This window comes from Palaemon carinicauda, chromosome 18 (assembly GCF_036898095.1).
Source record: "Palaemon carinicauda isolate YSFRI2023 chromosome 18, ASM3689809v2, whole genome shotgun sequence".
NCBI lineage: Eukaryota > Metazoa > Arthropoda > Malacostraca > Decapoda > Palaemonidae > Palaemon > Palaemon carinicauda.
The window spans coordinates 60,031,326-60,050,421 of record NC_090742.1 but is presented as its reverse complement, the minus strand read 5'-3'; the positions used below and the strand labels follow the sequence as shown (position 1 = coordinate 60,050,421).

Sequence of the window (19,096 nt, the reverse complement as noted above, 5' to 3'; positions counted from 1 at the left end):
AAATTTCATCTACTCAAATACTGCCCTTATTCAGTACATCAAAGTAGTGATTAAAATGAATGGGGAAATTTTGGGTAAAAGCTAAGTTCTTACACTTATGGGATGTTTTTTTCTTGACTAGATAGCATTAAGTGGTCATGGCCATAGCTTGAATTAATAATCTACTTGTCAACGGAACTATTCGTGTATAGAGGACAGGTAGTCTTCTATTAATGTCTGTAGCCATGGCTATACATATTCGAGAATAAAATTGAAGGCTAATCTGCTTAATGTTAACAATTACCAATTCAAGATTATTTTCATAAACTGTTATAAGGCATGGACAGTACATAGTTTTCTATTGGAGAAAAAAGTTATAGTTGCTACCTATTTCGGGTTTTAGATTCTCTCTCTCGGCTTTGCTTGAAATTCATAGCATCTTTAACCTTTCATCGATACAAATTTTAAGTTTAGGAAAGTCTGAGTAGTTTTAAAAAATGAAAGATTAAACTGTAATTTATACCTTACAAGAATGTTTCTTGGGGTTTTGGGCAGTAAAACGTAAATACTCCTTCTCTCACTTGTCAGGTAATGTGGTAATTTTGTAGGACAGCTGTTATAATGGCAAAATTAATAAAATACAAGGGTAGAAATTAAAACATAATTTAGATAAACCATGTATTTGTGTTGAAATACCAGGTCCCCAACAATACCCCACAGGGGTACCAGGTAACAATCACACACACCAGACCAGGAAACACTAGGGCATGATGGTGCTTTGTAAGCAGTTTGCAATATTAAATATAAAAGGATAACTATAACTGGTCAGATTGTTGTAGGACATGTGGAACAGTTAAGAGCTGATGAGTAAACCATGTATACTAATTTTACTACACAAAAACAACCGAATGAACATGCAGAACCATTGTCAAAACTCAATGGCCATGTCAAGTGTACAACATCTTATCATAGAAGACTATAAGGCGATACCGTACGATTGATTAAAACAAAGGAAAAATTAAATTCTTATCCTATCAAAAATATATATATATATATGTGGAATAGTTTGACTCATGTTCTCCCCTTCCACTGACGGGGACGAAGCACCAAACTGTCCCCTATCCCTGTCATTCCCCACCCTCCCACCCCAAGTGAGTAACCATCATGCCCCTGAGAGTTGCCTTAGTCTTGAATACAACCACTCAACACTGCCACACTGTGTTCTTGGCTCCTTGCACCATATATAAAACAAATAATCATCTTGGTCTAATGGGGATCAATTACCACAGTTCTGTACTGGATATGCTAACAGGAGGCTACAGAAGACATTGGTATGGCCACTAAAATGGAAAGGAAAGGGGAACCATCAGGAGCTCTACCCAAGGCACCTACCAGTGTCTTCCGACTTGAAAAAATTTCTGTCAGTTAAGCATGTACCTATGCTGCCTCCAACATAAAAATGCAGTATCTTGATGCACCGGCTATCATGATTCCTTATAAAATAGTTTTTTAATAATAATAAAAAATAATAATGGTGATAACAATAATAACACAGTAAGACATAACAATGATAATAATGGTACTGTAATAACTTCAACTAAAGCTTATATATATATATATTCAACTTAAAATGTAATAATCTTAGTTTCTTGCATATAGTCCAGTAGTACACTGCCCACATGAAGACAAATGAATCCCTTACAGTAGGGTCACCAAATAAAACTGGAATGAACTGGAAATTGTATTGAGTGGACCAGAGAAGAAGTACCTGATTCACTGAACTGTCAAAGTGTGACTAAATAAAAATAAAAAAAATAAAGGCAACCTAAAGGATAACAACTATATATCAGTGCTATGCAAATGTTCCCTACCCCCGCAGCAACGGAAAAATATATAAAAAGGTGCACCCAACGATACATGGGCGACAGTAATATGCCACTGAGCCTTTTCCTGTACTTATTTATGGCAAAGTCATGATCCATTGTACATATACACACAGCTATATGTTACATATATTCATATATACTGTGTGTATACATCATACATATTGTACATAATGTAATCATGTACATAAATATACATTGCACAGATATGCAAGAGATACTTTGATGTCTGTATATGTAGCATATGTGTACACATATATTATATTTCATGTCAGTCATGGTATAAAATGTAAAGAAACCTAAGAGTAAACTCCAGTATAATTTTTTTTTCAGACTTTTTTTTCACTAACAAAAGGAATCATATGAGGCCTACAAAGATTCACTGCCAACGGCAACATTGCACTTTGGCCACATCCATACACCTGCAACTTTAGTTCATTGTAACCTTCCTTGATTAAATCCTGAGATATATATACATACATAAGATATGTATATAAACACAGCGACGAAAGCTCATCTAAGGGTGCAACATACACATGGACACCTAGTGTTTGTAAGTACCGCCAAGAGCTTTTTAGTCACTAAAATTGCACTAATTTTATCAATTTTTTTTTTAAATGACAGTAACATGATTTATTTTTTTTTTTAGTGTGAATGTGTGGTCCCAATATACGTTGCAGCTAATAAATTCTGCCATGAAGTCTCAATCCTCCCCCCCCACCCTTCCCTATCCCACAAGCCTCACTACAAAAGTTGCATAAAAAATACAGTTCCCAACTGACTGACAAGAACTCCATGACAGAAAGGAAGCAGCAGCAGATCAGGTGGACGACAGCACAGTCTCCATTCGAAAGTGGCCAGGATTGGACGACAGCCAGTGCCAGTGAAAATCTTGCAGGTCTTTTATTTTCATTTCTTCACTTTTTTTTTTTTGTTTTTTTATTTTTATATACTTGATTAATCTCTTGCACTTTACTACTTAGCCCCAGCACCCTGTAAACAATGAAAGACCAGAATCAACATTTTGAGTAGTATGGTTTAAAACTATATGTACAGTATATCAAAGCCATTTTATTAAAAAAACATTTCAGCTGCTTATAATATATAGATTAAAGTTTTGGCTTGAGAGTTCTCTTCCTCTTGAAAAGCAAAGGTATAACATCAAGATCCAGAATGACAAAATTAATTCTGGTGGTGATAACAGAATAAAAATTTTTTTTTATAGTAATCTGAATCTTAGATCTAATAGATTTGATCAATGTAACAATATTAACTTTATATTTAAAAAAAAAAAATGTGGTAATAAAGAATAAAACGGCACGGGAAAACAAAGCTGTTAAAAAGCATGCGAAGTAGCGGAAAACATTAAGCACACGAAAATCTAAAAAGTATACCGTACCTTATAATACACTGAAGTACCTCCTTACATAAAAAAAATATTAACTAATAATCAATAACACTGCTTTCATATACAAACCTTAACCTAGAAAAACACTTGAACATTGCTATAAGGGAAAAAAAATTTCAGCCAGTCACTTGAAAAGCAGATTGTACAGGTTTGTCGAGATCATTCGGATTCACCTTGCAATAGTTTTCATAAAATCATTACACAATTTCATGGATAAAATAATATAAGCATATTTCTTCCAACCAAAATATCCCCCGAATGAAACACGTAAGTATGCTTGTAAAAGCAAAGAAGAAATGACATTAGCTTTGGTTTCCTCGAACGCCAATGTTTTGAATGCGATATTAATCTATTGGTCTGAATTCTAATTAATAAAAAATAACTTCAATGCAGTCTCTAACAATGGGGATGACTCTCTACAGTATATACAAAATTCTGAATATCCTACCGCAAAGATTTCCATCAACCGATTCCTGTACAATATTATTCTTCCCTATTTCCCTACAAACAGATAAAATGCGAAATATAATTTTGCATTATCTAAATGGAGAAAATTAGGCTTGAAATAATTCTACAACTACAAACAACAGTTGAGTGGTTTGAGGTACTTTTTCTGTGGGAAATGCAAGGATTAGCTACATTGATATGCAACTATCTGTTCTCCAACATTCTATAGATACATTAATGGATGGTTCACTCAGTTTGATAGTTTTATAATCAATGTATAAAAAGTCATTAAGAGGTAAAATGATATAAGTAAAGTTATGATTTGAAACCTTTATAAAGGACAGATTGAAAAAAAAAAAAAAAAAGTACAAAGCACAATGTGATCTTTGGCTAAAGAAAATTGCCTACAAATTAGTTCTGCATCAATAGAATACAAAGTTTACCCTGAAAAATATGTCTCCCAGAAACTTCAACTGTATGCTATACACAACAATAAGGAGTTTACAATTATTTTTGTTAAAATTGTCTAACTTCCTTTACTTTAGAGTAATAGCCTTAAATTTCAATGCAAATGAGAAACCCCGACTAAGCAATAGTACATATGGTATTATATTTAACTTGTGATGTGGGGTAAGACGGATCACTAATAATTCAGTCCAGATTCATGAGCTAAAAAAAACAATCATAATTTGTACTTAAAATTCCCCCCCCCCTTTTTTTTTTACATTATAATTCCTTTAAACCTATAAGAAATTTAGATTTTCATTCCTCCAAGGCCAATATCTAGCATTGAGTCAAACATTAAAAGAGAAACAAAAATAAGTCAGCCATAACTCCAGAGGTCACCTTGTGCAACATTATCTAGAAGAATCAGTCACCTTGTGCAACATTATCTAGTAGAATCAGTCACCTTGTGCAACATTATCTAGTAGAATCAGTCACCTTGTGCAACATTATCTAGTAGAATCGGTCACCTTGTGCAACATTATCTAGTAGAATCAGTCACCTTGTGCAACATTATCTAGTAGAATCAGTCACCTTGTGCAACATTATCTAGTAGAATCAGTCACCTTGTGCAACATTATCTAGTAGAATCAGTCACCTTGTGCAACATTATCTAGTAGAATCAGTCACCTTGTGCAACATTATCTAGTAGAATCAAAGAACTGCTGATGGCCTAGCAAAACATCAAAAGACAAACAAGAAATGTCAGAAAAATCAGACCAAACCAATTCAAGCTGTTTGGCAAGCATCAAAACACTTTAAATATCCCCTGACATTTTCTATGTAACCAGGTCAAATAAGCAACCAAAAATTCCCTATCGAAGATACAATATTAAAGCAGTTCGACTCTTTCAGAACAAACAGCACTCATTAGAGCACATACTACTACAAACTGAGAAGATTCAAAACTGTGCAGGTGCACTAAAACCAAAATATAAACCAAAGCAATGCATGCTTCAAAGTATGGTTTCAATAAATAAATCTTCCAAGGGTTTCTAACAGCATCTAGTCAAAATAAAAAACAAATGACCATGCCACAACCTAAAAGACAGTTAAAAATTATTTAACCAATAGGATCGAACAAAAAAATGAGGGGTCAAAGTCATAAGCTAAAAAAAAATAACTGCAAGTGCATTAATGGCACCGTCTGTCATTGCAGACAGCTTGGTTGCCCATATCACAACACCAATTTAACTTAGGTAAAATTATTCAAATACCTTAAGGGTCTGAGCTTTTCCCAATTAGTTTTCCCAAAATTCCCTGAAATGTAATAAAAACCAGATTAACAGTCTGTAAGACAAAATGGTAATAAATCTTGACAAAACGCAAACTAACCGTCAAAAGCAGTGTATGAGGAAAAATTACTCCATACAGTCAAGATTAAAAATGTATCAAATGATACTTTGCATGCATCACTATACAGGTTCAGATAATGATCAGAGTTGTAAACATCCACACATTTTTTTCCCGACATCTCGATACAGAAGACTACATCAAGATTTACATTAAACTTTAGTGGAAAATTTTCATGGGGTTATGTAAAACCTTCTGCGATATAACATTTCTTTAACAAGCAACAGAAAGAAGAAATTGTTTGGGAAAGCTATGGACAAACTGGGTGGAAGGCTAGGGAGCAGGGTGGGCTAAGAGGGAAAGAAAGTTAAAGGGGAAAAATAATAGCCAGATATAAAAGAGTAAGATTATCGAATTACTTAACAGACAAGGGAAGGGTGAAAAGAAGAAAAATTAAGAACAAAAGTGATGTACGTAATTTCAGGACTGAAGGACAAAGTTTCAAGACAAGCTATGAAGATTGGTGTGAGGGAGGGGGGAGAGCATATTATGGGATTTCATAAATCATTGGAAAAAAGAAAAAATTATATAAAACAACATAATTTGAATACCATTTAAAAAGAGGGGAAGGCCACATTTAACATCAAAGGCTCTCACATTAATAAATCTAGAACAAACGGCACTAGCATTTAAAAAAAAAAATTCCACAATTCATATTTTGAAAGTCTCAAAGAGATGTCAAAAAAAAACGTTCAAGTACGCAGGCAATCAGAATGACGACCAGTAGCAAAATTTCAAACGGGACTAAACCATGTTCTCTACAAATCAAATTTATTAATCTAGATATACAGTATTAAAGTTTATAGAGGAAAAAAAAAAAAAAAAAAAAAAAACTCCCTTGGAAAAATCATAGCCACTTTCCAAATTTATAAGTTGATCAATATGAAGTATGTACTAAATTACAATATGTATTTACTGGAAACTAATTGAAATAAATACCCCTTTTCAATTTTTCATGAGTACCTATAGGATCAGAGTTCTCATTACTTTATTATCTCTTAAAGTTGCAAATTGAAATTAAGAGAATACAATTACCATATCTGTCTGTTTTATACCTTTTATAAAAAGGTTTATATTAAGTTTGAAAGCCAGATTAAAAATTTCTTTCAATAGCGTAAGATCAAATCTCTAATTTACTTATCAAAATTTACCAAAAAATCATAAGTCTGTATCTCTTATAAAAAGTAGACAGCATTAGAAACAGTAAAACCTTTTGGGAAAACCAGCATATGCTTCGCTATAAGGATTAAATTTCTACACAAAATGGAGTAATGTGTAAAAAAACTAATTCCTATACCTAACTGTTGCAATACTTAAAAGAATTTTTAAAAACTCTTGGCAAGTACAGAGAAAATTTTTCGTTTTAAATGCAACCCCGATTAGTTTCATATTAACTTGAATGAAAAGCTACATGAATATGTCAAAGTATTACATCCTTAAAGAAGCAAATTAAATCTTGCACAACTACCTGCCATGAGTCTTTATTCAATCAAGAAATTTTACACAAATACCATTTCCTTATAATATTTAGTCCACATTCCAATTTAAATAGAGTAATTTTAGTAAAACTGTTGTTTCCATATATACTTTAATGAATAATGATATACATACTGTAACTTAAATAACCCATTAATTAATTATTTAGTTACAGATACTATCTTATTTCAAAACTATAATGCAAAGTTATGTTTTGATTTATGAAGCCCAAAAGAGATTTTTAATAGCAAACAAATTTCTGTATAATGAATAATTATTCATAAACCTCATGGTGGAATTAAGTTTTATACCAACAGCAGCTAAAGTTATACAATTCAGTAACCATGGGCCCATGATACACGCACTAGCCTCTTTACAACTATGACGTAAAGTATACAGTTTTCATCCTTTCGTAAAACTAGGAGTATTTGAAATGAGCATTTAACGCCAGAGAATTCTTAATACGAACTTGCGTCTGGGATGAAAAATTTCAGCTTTGTCCCAAAACAACTGATGTGACGTGATAGTGCTTAAATGAATGATATAACCTATGAAACTATCTTGCAAAAGCCTAGAATATGCTAGCCACTCATGCTTAGTCCCCAAAAAGCAGGTCTTGAACTGACAACCAATTTTTCTTAAATTTACAGAAATCAACTTGTATTTGTGAAATCACGTTATTACTGTACAGAATTGACACTTTAAAACCAAAGTTACCAATTAGTTTCAAATTATCTAATTGGTTGTAAGCTTACCTTTCTCTTCTTTTTGCTCTTTTTAGCAGACGCTTTAGACTCAACCTGTGAGGGGTTAGTATCAGTGACCGAGGCAGAGGATGCAGACATCAGACTCTCTGTGTCAGCGCGCGAGTTGTCATCCTAGGAGGCATCACAGGCAGCCAGGTAAAGGGAGAAGCATGCTCTATTAAGACACCTTCACCCACCTCTACATTCCCCGTGTCCACAATTAAAAAAAAAAGACATTATCTAAAGCCACCAGAGCTTCTACACTTCATCAAACCCTGATTTTAATCAGCTGGCAATAAGCATACAAAAGATAAGTATGTGGTTATCATTACTGTACTAGCAAGTAATCAAGTGTTTGCTGTTACGCTCTATTTACTGTACCGCTAGAGGTGATAAATGCTGCAGGAGCTGCTGGCTTACCAGATGTTAAATCTTTAAAAAAAACTGGACAATGACACGTCAGAGTTGCACCAATGACCATGCAAAGTATTATAGTAATAGTACTGTGCAGGATTGAGCTCAGCCACAAAAGAAGCTGCCACATGAAGCTACATAAAAAAATATTAATGAACAGCAACTACTTTTTAAAAAAGAAAATAGCAACCCATTTTTCAAGGCAGTGATGGAGACAACACAAAAACTTTGTAAAGAAAAATTCTAATTATGAAAATGGGACACATTCAGAGCAACTCAAGTCCTGCCCAGCAGGCAGGGAGCACAGTTTTTTTCTTAAGTAAAGTTAGCTGTAGCAAATTAACCGAGATAAAACAAGGATTAATTCAATAAAACTGATAAAAAAAAACTGTACAAGATTAGTGGCACTTTAAAGATGACTGTTAAGTGTCCGAGTGTTTCTTCGGTTCACCAACGTTAGGGAATAGCAGAATTTGTAGCAGGAGGGTTAAGCCGAAAGGGGTACAATGTACCAAGTAACGAGCAAAGCTCATAGGAAATAATACTTGTGTTCTGGAGAAAACAAATGTATAGTGCCATTAAGACACTGCAATTAATACTGAATGTAGCAAATGGCACCAGTTTTAGGTAATTAGTGATTTGCAGTCAACAGGTGATATTTACAGAAGCAATGCGTATAGGCATCACTTACCTCCTGACATTGCTCCTCGTTGGCAGGGCCATTTGTGCTAGCACTCTGTTGGTAAACAAAAAAAAACAAAAAAAATGAAATATGTCACTAACAAAGTACATATAAAATACTAGGATATTTCTATAGCAAATAATCCAAAATTCCTATTGGGAAATTATATATCTTAGTTAAATTTATACAAAATATTAAACCCAACAGGATCAAAATTCAAAAGCTGAACCACACAGAATCTCATTTGCAAAAAGAAACATTAACAATGAACTGAGGAAAGTCACAAACACAATCTGCATATGTCAGCCTTTCCCAACACTTTCAACTGTAACTTCTAAAAAAATCATCTCTTGCTACCAAGTCTTTACTAAGAACAATTTATTTCTTTTCACCATGAATATCCATGAAATGTCTTTCACAGAAATTATATATATTAATTAACAGTTAAACCTTACACACGTTGAAGCTGCTACTATAACCATAATTCATATTACTGTACTTTTGAGCTTTTTAAAAAAAGATAAGCTGGACTGCTCACAAACATTAAGATTTGTTTGCATTTACACTTTACCATATGCAACAACCTTCAGAAGTTATTTTACTTTACAGATGCTCCATGCATTAATGAACAAACCACCACCAATAAAGCCAATTAGCCCTCTGCAAAATCCCAGAAAAACAATCTATAATCTATAACCAGGAAAATTTTCAATACTATGTCACCTGAATCCTTACTCTATACACCCTTAAACTTCTTAAATTTCATGAAAAAGCAATATCATACTTTGAAATTTTCTATATGATACTCTTGGTAAAACATGCATATGTCTTTGTTCTCATGTAACGAGAGGTATTTAGCCGTTGGTAAATCAACCTTGACTGTTCATTTTTACATGTAATCTTACACATAATACAGTCCTTTTTAGAGATACAGTACTCGAATTACAAGAAAAAAAAATCACTTCCATTAAGGCTAAAATTTATTACAGTCCCCAAAATTAACTGTATTAAAAGTGACACTAAATATATTTCAAGAACAATTTTGGGGAAAAACTAAGTTACTTTACATCTGCCTTTTCAGGCATCTTTCTGTCGCTTGACATTCACATAAATCTCCGTTGTCGTTTTCATTCACTGAATTATATCTTCGTGTTAAGAAGACCCTATTGCTTCAACCTAGGAAAATTGTGCTACATGAACTGGAAACTACACTGAAGCTGTCTTTAATATATTGGAAGTTTTTGTTTTCAAGCAAGGCAGTGAAGCCAGAAGCACAAAAAAGAAAAGCTGAAATTCTGCTATGAACACCCATATCAGTTCAACTGACAACTTAAAATACTGCATATATATCCATTTTAAAACCCTATTTCCAGGGACATCACCAACATTTTTGATCAAGCATAGTAGGAGAATTGCTTTAGTGTTTCTGATGCCTCCTAAGATCTCTACTTAAGACTAGACTAGGATAGGAGCTCAAATTCTGTTTCCCAATACCATTTATAAAAAAAGAATAAACATTTTGGCAGCTATATATATTTCCTTTGCCACCCAAATTAACGATAATTTTTTATACAAATGTGACTAGAAAATTTGGTATCATAAGTACATAAGCAAATTTGCAATGTGCAATTTCGTTCTACACACCAAGTACTGTATGTAAATTCAGTCTACTGAAGCAAAACTTTTAAATCATCTCCAAAATCATCACATGAAATACACTGCACGTAACAAGAAATTCTAGACTTCATGAGGTAACAGGACTTACCAGAAACTTAATGGCATAAAATCTCAGAACTAAGCCTCATGTTACATATAGTGTCTCACTTATCAACATGACGACACTTAAGGCTATTCAAAATTTTCAACTTGCTAATAATTCTGTATTATTTGTTCACTGAACAAAACCAATGAGCTAAAATTGAGCCATTACGTACCAAAGTTCCACTCAAATGAAGACCTGTGCTCTGTTAAGCTACACTAATGACAACTATTAAGCATTGCTCTTGATGATTACATATAAAAAAAACCACAATGATAAATCGCTGTATTTAGGAAAAACTAGCCACTAAAATGCTTAACCCGCTACACTAAGGTCTTACCACCACAAGTGAAAGATTCAGCTGACCGGCAGATTTCCTCAACAGTTACAAGAAACTACTGTATTTACAAATGATAAGATCCTATCTATGAACAAACAAGGTAAAAACTGAAACTAAAGAGAAACGATCAGCAGTTAATGGTCACCTGCTGTTCCAAGTTGTTGTCGGTGCTTGTGTTGTTGCTGTTGCGTCCCACCCAACCAACCATGTAGCCCATTTTACTCACACGGCTAGCGGCCAGGGCTGCCTGCAACACCACACACCCACTACGGTTAGTGCCACTACACCCACAACCGCCACCATCCTAATCTACTGTTATGCTTACAAGAAAATATAAGTCTTACGTCCAAATTATCCCTCTTACGTTACTTCTCTTGTAAACTGCAAGGCCAAGGAAAGTTTTTCATTAAGTTAGCTTTTTATTTTTGTTAATCAAATCACCTTTGCAGAGGAAGTCTGCCCATTTGCTTTGGTTTTAGATCCTCAATTCCATTTACCCTTTTAATTTAAGTTTTTTTTTTATTTACTGCATACCCAAGTTAATTTGATGAATTCAAAATCCAACCCAACACCCAAAGTGAATCTATCATTTGTAGTGCTTTAATTCTAAACTGCAGAAAAAAAGCAAGCAAATAATTCAAGCTTTTCATGCAAACAGTCGAGTCTTTGTATTACTACATTGTTAATTGAAGAGAAACTATCAAAGAGTAAGAAAAAGAAAGCAAAAAGAACTATTTTGTACCAAAAGCTGTAATAAAAAAAACCCATGCATATCCAAGAGCCAAATTTGAGGGAATTACAATGTTACAAAAATTAAAGAAAAAAACAAAAACAAAAACAAAAACTTACCTTTGCAGGAACAATTTAGCCAACCTCCTAATGCAGCCAAGAGCATATCCTCTTCCTTTGTACAGTACTTACTCATGTGATCCTGACATAGATCTTTGCAACAAAGCTAAACACCATGCCCAATGACCTACCAAACTTAACAGATAACTTCTCTACCTAATCTTTCTGAGCTTTGGAGGTAAAACCACATTTTGTGGAAATAACTGCATTCACGATCAGATGCAGAACCAACCTTTACAGCAGCTAGCTCCTGTTGTAGCTGTTGAATTAGTTGGTCCTGCTCTCGGCTCTCGTCTTGCCCAACAGTGACCAATGATAGCAACTTCTCGTTCTCCAAGCGAAGTTCCCGTATACTCTCTTCATCACTGCCACCCTGTACACAATACTAGGGCTAGGTTTAAGATTATACCAACTCACTCCGTTTAAGGAGACTTTTGTATCAAAACTCAATATTCTATCAACACTTGGATTGTATAGTAATGTACGACATTAATCTTTAAATGGGATGTATAATTTTTACTGTACAATGTTAGTTCCAAAAAGGTTCCTTGCAGAAGGTAAGTTGGTATATTCAATCATGCATGGTGTGTACTAATGCAAGATAATTAGTACTCAAAATACATACTATAAAATGCAACACCCATTAGGATTAGCGTCACATGTTAAAGACTCGAGATATAGTAGTATAGGAATTTTCTTGGTTAGGAATCATTAGCAGGGAGAGTTGTCAATTTGCAACTTTTTTAAATGAGAGACCTACCCGGCTTCTTGGATGTTAAATGTTCCCGAACTTCAACAAGAATACTTTGCTCATTTACCAAAACTTTAATTCTATGTAAACATCCAGCAACATTGGTAGGTGTTATTGATAAAAAAATCTAAGCCCTCAACTAGTGCTAAATGCATCAAAACTTTATTTACTTTTTCACAACACATATGATGGGAAAAATTTAATGCCAAACTAGCTCAGCCTACATTTAAATGGTATGTCAATCTTGGATCGACAGCCATTTCTATTGCCTCTCTTAAAAGTATTCTGGCTTACTTCGTTAAAAATTAAGTTTAATCATGATAATGTCACAGATTTCACTTTCAACTCGTGCAATCAAGATTTCTGATTCAATTTTAATTTATTCCAAACTAGCTTTCTCAAAGTGTTAAAACAAATATGAATAAAAAACTCTTAGTATGCATTTTCAATTACCTATTTTCAACCTAATAAATTAGCTATTTCTGTCAATTCCTGAAGATACAAAGCACTTTAACCTTTTCATCTAGGATATTCCCTCCAATGTGCTTTATCAACCCTTCCTAAAACATCGATACAATAAATCCTACAGTTTTACCACAATTTCTATCACCTTTATAACAGGTATCTAATGTTTCCACCTTCTAAAGTCATTCTTTTCTATGATCCATTCATAAATACACTCGAAATTCTCCGACATTTCTCTAGAAATTTAAGTTTGATTTTGTCATTTCTTAAATGGCTCTTCAAAATTTTATTCTGTATTAATTTGCACCAATTATTAAAAAAAAATGATGTGTTGTATAACCCAAATTTATAAGTTACTCAATGATTAATTATCAAGTTACTGTATCACAAACAATTGAATTAAAACCAAAAACAAACATTACTAAGCTAAGTGAATTCCCCTATTCATTTAAAACTAACCACCTTCAAAATCAACACATTGGAGTAGTTGGACAACCAAAAATCTAATCCTGGTTGACATATATAAATCAATAAAGAAGTTATTTCAATACTGTATTAGGCATACATTTTTACTGCTTTCCTAATTAGAATATTCTTTTAAAATAACTTCAAAAACATGGTTTCCTAATTACAATATATTTTTAAAATAACTTCAAAAATAATATTGGCTGGAAAAAATTAACAAAATTTACAAGGCTAAGATACTAACATTAAATTTTTATAAAAAGATACTACTGTACCGAAATGCTTTCACAAAACAAACCATTCCACCCTAATTTGTCATTAAGCCCACAATGTCTAATGCTTTCTTTAAGTCTCAAGACTTCAAAGCAATAATGTTTGAACTACCATCCCTTTATAAGATATCAACATCCACATCCATAGTTGAAACTATTTCTAGTGTAAGCTTTGCAAAATAGTCGCACTACGCATGTTACCCAGTAACCGAGCACTTCAGTAAGGTCATGCAAACAGGGAGACTAGTAAGAAAATGGCATTCAATGTTAAAAATTATGCAAAATCCATAATTCATAAAAGTGACTACCAACACCCTGACCCACCAAACTGTGGTAGCAACTGAATACTTCAGAATATCACACATGAAAAAAAAAAAAAAAGTTATACTACCGGTCATCATAAACCCACCACCGCTGTGCTTTCAGCAACACAAAGTGCTTCATCTTTCCCTTGTTCAGCTATGTTATTACATAAAACAACTTGCCTTTGAAATGAGTATTGACCAAGATTTTAGTTAAAAGAAGTCATATTTCAAGGAGTGAAAAATTAGCCAAATAAAAGGAAAAGCATTTGGAGTACAGATCTCTTATATAAAAAAAAAAAAAAAATTAAGACAGGCTAGTCTGAACAGAACATGCACTAATTTCAAGATACTACATTAGTAAAGCATTTTTATTTTGTTTCATTATTCAAGAAACCTGTAAGCTATTTTTTCCCCCAAAAATACATTGGTAGAGAAAGCTATTTTTTTTTTTCATTACTTATCAAGATAACTCGTAAGCCATCTTTCTATAAAATATTATTGCTTATGCAGAGTTAACCAGCAATCTTCCTTAAAATTAAAACTTAAAAATCACTTTCTAAAATCAAACTTTTTTTCTAATTTCTCTATATAGCCTAACTCGCACTGATCATGATGTAACCAATTAGCCAAACAACATCAAGTTGTAAGTTCAACGTATGTCCCCCTTTCTAAGTAATGCAATGGAAGTGCCAGATTATCTTTAATATACTGCACTCTGGTTGAACATTTTCGTATTAAACCACCATAAACAAACCGCGACTATATGCACATTCCTATTCCCTCAGGCTCTGTTATACAACTTGGAAACCACAAATGTAATACAAAATCCCTTATGATGAAACCATGTCATTACGTTGTTTACTGGACGTTCCTACCAAACAGTGTCACCAAATATTAGAAAATTACCTGGAAAAAAAGCCTACAATTTCAATTTACCTACATTTGAAACATGTCCACAAAACCAAACCAGCTGATTGATCATGCTGTACCATACCTTTCTCCAGCCAAAAATACCTAGACAAACTACAGATTAGAGAAATAATAAAAAATGTCTACCTTGACACATCAAAAAGGAAATTAATATTCATTACTGGAACCATTTTTATACAAGCATTAGTATAAAGCAAAGTTTGGAAGGATAAATACACATCCTAAGATATTGATTTTTCAAGTCTGATTTTTTACATCAAGGTGTTATATTTCAACACGAGCGTAAGAGCACAAAACGATATGATTTTGCTTCAGTAGGCTTCAAGAACATGTAAGTAGTGTGTGTGTGTTAAATATTCACCTACATGAAACTGCAGCAGAAAATGTAACTTTAAATTTCACATTAGAGCTGAAAATTTTCACTAATTAAATGATGGCATTTCAACTATATGCATATACAACTGTACAGAAACCCCACAATCACACAAACCGTGTACAAATCAAGTGTATACAGTATTCTACCTTATGGATGACATTACAAATTGGTCCCTTTAACAAAAATTTCCCCTATTCCCAGCATAAAAATTATTTCCATCCAACCTCCTGGACCAGGGGATAAATTAAGGCCAAATGAAACTAAGTATCTTTTCTTCCCTTTAAGAAAAAGAATAAAAAAAAGTTGACCTGTAAATTTGACTTACAGGGTCAACATGAGTAGTCTAATTACAAATTTTGACTAAAATTAATTGTTACTTTAAAGGCATCCATAAAAGATAGAAATCAATCTGTCAACTCTAATCAAAGCTTAAGTGTCACTTGATACCACAGAAAGCACCAGTTCATATCACTTACCCACCACCTTGCTGTAATAAACAGAGCTGAACTTACCTGAGTAGCAGTCTTTGTTAGCTGCTCTTGGGCATCTTGCAGTTGTTGCTGCAACAAAGCTTTCTCTTTTTCTTCTTTTTGTAGCTGCTCTTGTAATACCTTGAGCTGAGAGTCCATCTAGTACAAGGAGGGGAAAGTATAATATTTAACACCACAGACAATGTTTGGTATATCAGCTTTTGTAGAATGTATACCTTTTTAAAGGTTGTATTGTGATTTTACTTTTCAAAAATTTTTTTTAGATTGAATACTGTGCTGTATTAAATACAAGCATTCATTGTTCCCTTATCATAATATTAGAAGTGTAGTTGCCAATTCTTCAGTGCCCTTCTAAATTTGCAATAAAAGAAGTCACTAGCAACAGCATGACCAACTTGGAAAGGTGAATAAAATGTGCAAAACTTAGAACTGGTATTTACTTGTTATTTAATTCATACTATGTAACTATAACGTACAATAGAGGTTGAAAACCTTGAATACCCGTTTACAAAGGGCTAAAATTAAATAAAACCATAACCAACGGAAGATAGACATGGTAAAAAATAGAACATGTCTTGCAATACAGTAATAACAGACACTAGCTTCTTGACATTTCTAATTTCTTTCACACTTAATAACCAAAAACTGAAAGCATTCATACCTCTTCAGCTTGTCTGACTTTATCGAGAGTTCCCTCGAGCTTTCCAATTTGCAACTCGAGGTTTGCCTTGTCTGCCGTGAGTTGCTTGATATTATGTTCTTTCTCACTCAGCTTCTTGTTCCAGGTGACTTCTTCAGATTCTACTGATGCTTGCAATGTTCTTAAGAGGTCTTCCTGTAAGGGGAAATTTTTTTTTTTTAAATATCAACTTAATTACAGGTCAATCTTCAGTGATGCAAACAAATCCAATGGAAATCATCAATCTCAAGATGTTGCATCAAAAGTTTGTCTACTGTAATAAGAAAGAAATACTGTAATAAACCAATATCTAATACAGTAAACAAAAAGACATTCGCTATAAGATTTATTTCATGTGAAACAGGAGTATTTATTGACTTTTGTAACTCTGAATCATAGGTCAAAATATAAAAAAATTCGACCTAAAAACAGCTTCTTGAAACCTAAGTTTGTAAGTTGAGGACATTCTATGTACAATATATGGAAATAGGAAAATATCATAAGTAAATGTTCAGGTTCGTTTTGACTACTTATCCCTATGCTTCATTGAAGACCTTGTACTTTTATAACTTATCCCAATGCTACATTGAAGACCTTGTACTTTTATAACAAAACTGATTTCTGGACGATTGTCCCATTTTACCGTCTTGGTACTTTTATCCGTAAAATTTCTATTTACAGTAATTCTTGTGCTTCTTTGTATTACCTTATGTCCTTTATTACTTTAATACTTTCCTAAATTTTTACTTTACATGTATGGTATAAGTTGCCAAATGGCACTTTGTACAGTACTATAGTACTCAATAAATTAATTTTTTTTTTTACAGTACTGTACTATAGTTCTCAACAATAAAGTACACTTACAGTATCAGCTAACACTTTCTGGTAGTGGGAAACCTTCTCATTAACTGATTTGACTTCCTCTTCTAGCTCTGACACTCTCTTACTATCGTCAACCTTTGGTATAGATTTCTGGAATTCGGCAACCTGCAATGAAAATCGAGAGGTCTCCATGATAAAAGTTCTGCCAAAACCAAGTAATTAGAGTAGAAGAAAATGAGAAAATATAGTGGTATATATCTACTACATAAAAAAGTAGGTACATAGAAATACAGTATCTATATTTATAAGAATATGTACAGTATAGTATCAGGAAGTGATAAAAATCAACTTTAATTTTTGCATAAGTGCCATTTTTATGCATTAAAATATACTCTACTGTAGTGTGAATTATATGCACACTATATGACAACTAAGGACAACCAATAACCATTGAAAAATGAAGGTAATTTTGCAGAAGCTATAATTTCAGTGCACAGTCGACAATAACCAGCAACGGGGCTTAACACCCCATCCCACAAAAGTAAGTCACAACGTACCTGTGTTTTTAGTTCAGCATTCTCCTTGACAAGTTCCTCTACTTTGCTTTTGAGGGCTGGATCTTCAACCATAACTTTTACTTCCTTCTCCACAACCTTTGACAAGAAAAAAAAATTTCAGTAACTATAAGCAGATACTCAACAAAAATTTTAGTAATAGATTTCAATTAAAAAAAAAGCAGACTGAATTGCAATTTAAGGTTAAACACATCATGTAACTCCCAAAGTTAATTTTGAAAACTCCTGGAAACTAATAAGAGCTGTGACAATTTCAACTATCAAAATCATGAGATGAATCTCACTAATCAATGCTATCTATGGTGACTTTCCCATAAAAGCAGACTCATTTAAGTGGCCATGATTTAAGGGGAAAAAGGAAACTACAAGTTACAGAAATGTATACATAGGAAATTGTGCACATGTTAATTTTCAAGCATGAATGGTAGCTTGAATGTGGAATGCTAGGCCAAAGCTAACATTGGGATGATAATGGTTACTTGAAAACTACCCAGATACTCCAATCAATTTTGCATAATAAAATTTAGTAGTCTACACTATGGGCCTAATCTTTAAGTATTAAAGTGTTTTTTTTTAATGGGATATAAAAACTATACTCTGACCCTTTAAATATTCAACCATTTCTAATCCACTACAGGACAAAGCCATCAGACATGTGACTTCCTGTCTAGGGTTTGGCCAGTATTCTAATTGCAATACTGGCCGTCGCAAATTGGTGAAGGTAATAGATTTTCTTCCGATCACACAGCAAACCAACCTAGTATGGGTGGTCCTGACTAGTACAGCTTTGCTGATCATGGCAATACGCAAACCCTTTCACCACGTTAAGGTGTCCCCTCTTGGAAAGGGTTGAAATTAGGGCTGGGCTCAGAAGAGGGAGGATCGAATGGCTCTGTCCCCTTTAAAGTAACACGACCTACATTGGAACAAAGGATGAATGCAAGACAGGTATCACAAAAGTTGAATTTACCTTTTCTATCTCAACAACCTTCTCCACAACCTCTGGCACCGATATGGTTGTCTGCGTTGACACCTGAGATGCTTTGGTTTCAAATTCATTCAAAAATGCTTCTTGATCCTGAAAGTAAAGAAAAAATATACAATTAGAAAGCGCTATGTTAAAGT

At 33.4% G+C, this 19,096-nt stretch overlaps 1 protein-coding gene across 11 annotated transcripts in view; it reads right to left on the bottom strand.

Annotated features, from left to right (window-relative positions):
- Positions 1 to 643: 643 nt before the first annotated feature.
- The window catches only part of LOC137657824 (ribosome-binding protein 1-like), a 69,830-nt gene continuing 51,377 nt past the window's right edge, over positions 644 to 19,096 (bottom strand). For 4 of the 11 annotated variants that reach the window (XM_068392379.1, XM_068392382.1, XM_068392383.1 and 1 more), the window contains 11 exons: positions 18,942 to 19,049; positions 17,954 to 18,049; positions 17,439 to 17,561; positions 16,557 to 16,730; positions 15,917 to 16,033; positions 12,073 to 12,213; positions 11,137 to 11,238; positions 8,902 to 8,946; positions 7,806 to 7,928; positions 5,439 to 5,481; positions 644 to 2,855 (listed from right to left, as the gene is read on the bottom strand). In XM_068392379.1, the coding sequence (XP_068248480.1) occupies positions 5,440 to 5,481; positions 7,806 to 7,928; positions 8,902 to 8,946; positions 11,137 to 11,238; positions 12,073 to 12,213; positions 15,917 to 16,033; positions 16,557 to 16,730; positions 17,439 to 17,561; positions 17,954 to 18,049; positions 18,942 to 19,049 (1,071 nt within the window). In that variant the 3' untranslated portion in view covers positions 644 to 2,855; position 5,439. The remainder of the gene's footprint in view (positions 2,856 to 5,438; positions 5,482 to 7,805; positions 7,929 to 8,901; positions 8,947 to 11,136; positions 11,239 to 12,072; positions 12,214 to 15,916; positions 16,034 to 16,556; positions 16,731 to 17,438; positions 17,562 to 17,953; positions 18,050 to 18,941; positions 19,050 to 19,096) is intronic. The other 7 variants (XM_068392381.1, XM_068392384.1, XM_068392385.1 and 4 more) reach the window with 7 other exon arrangements.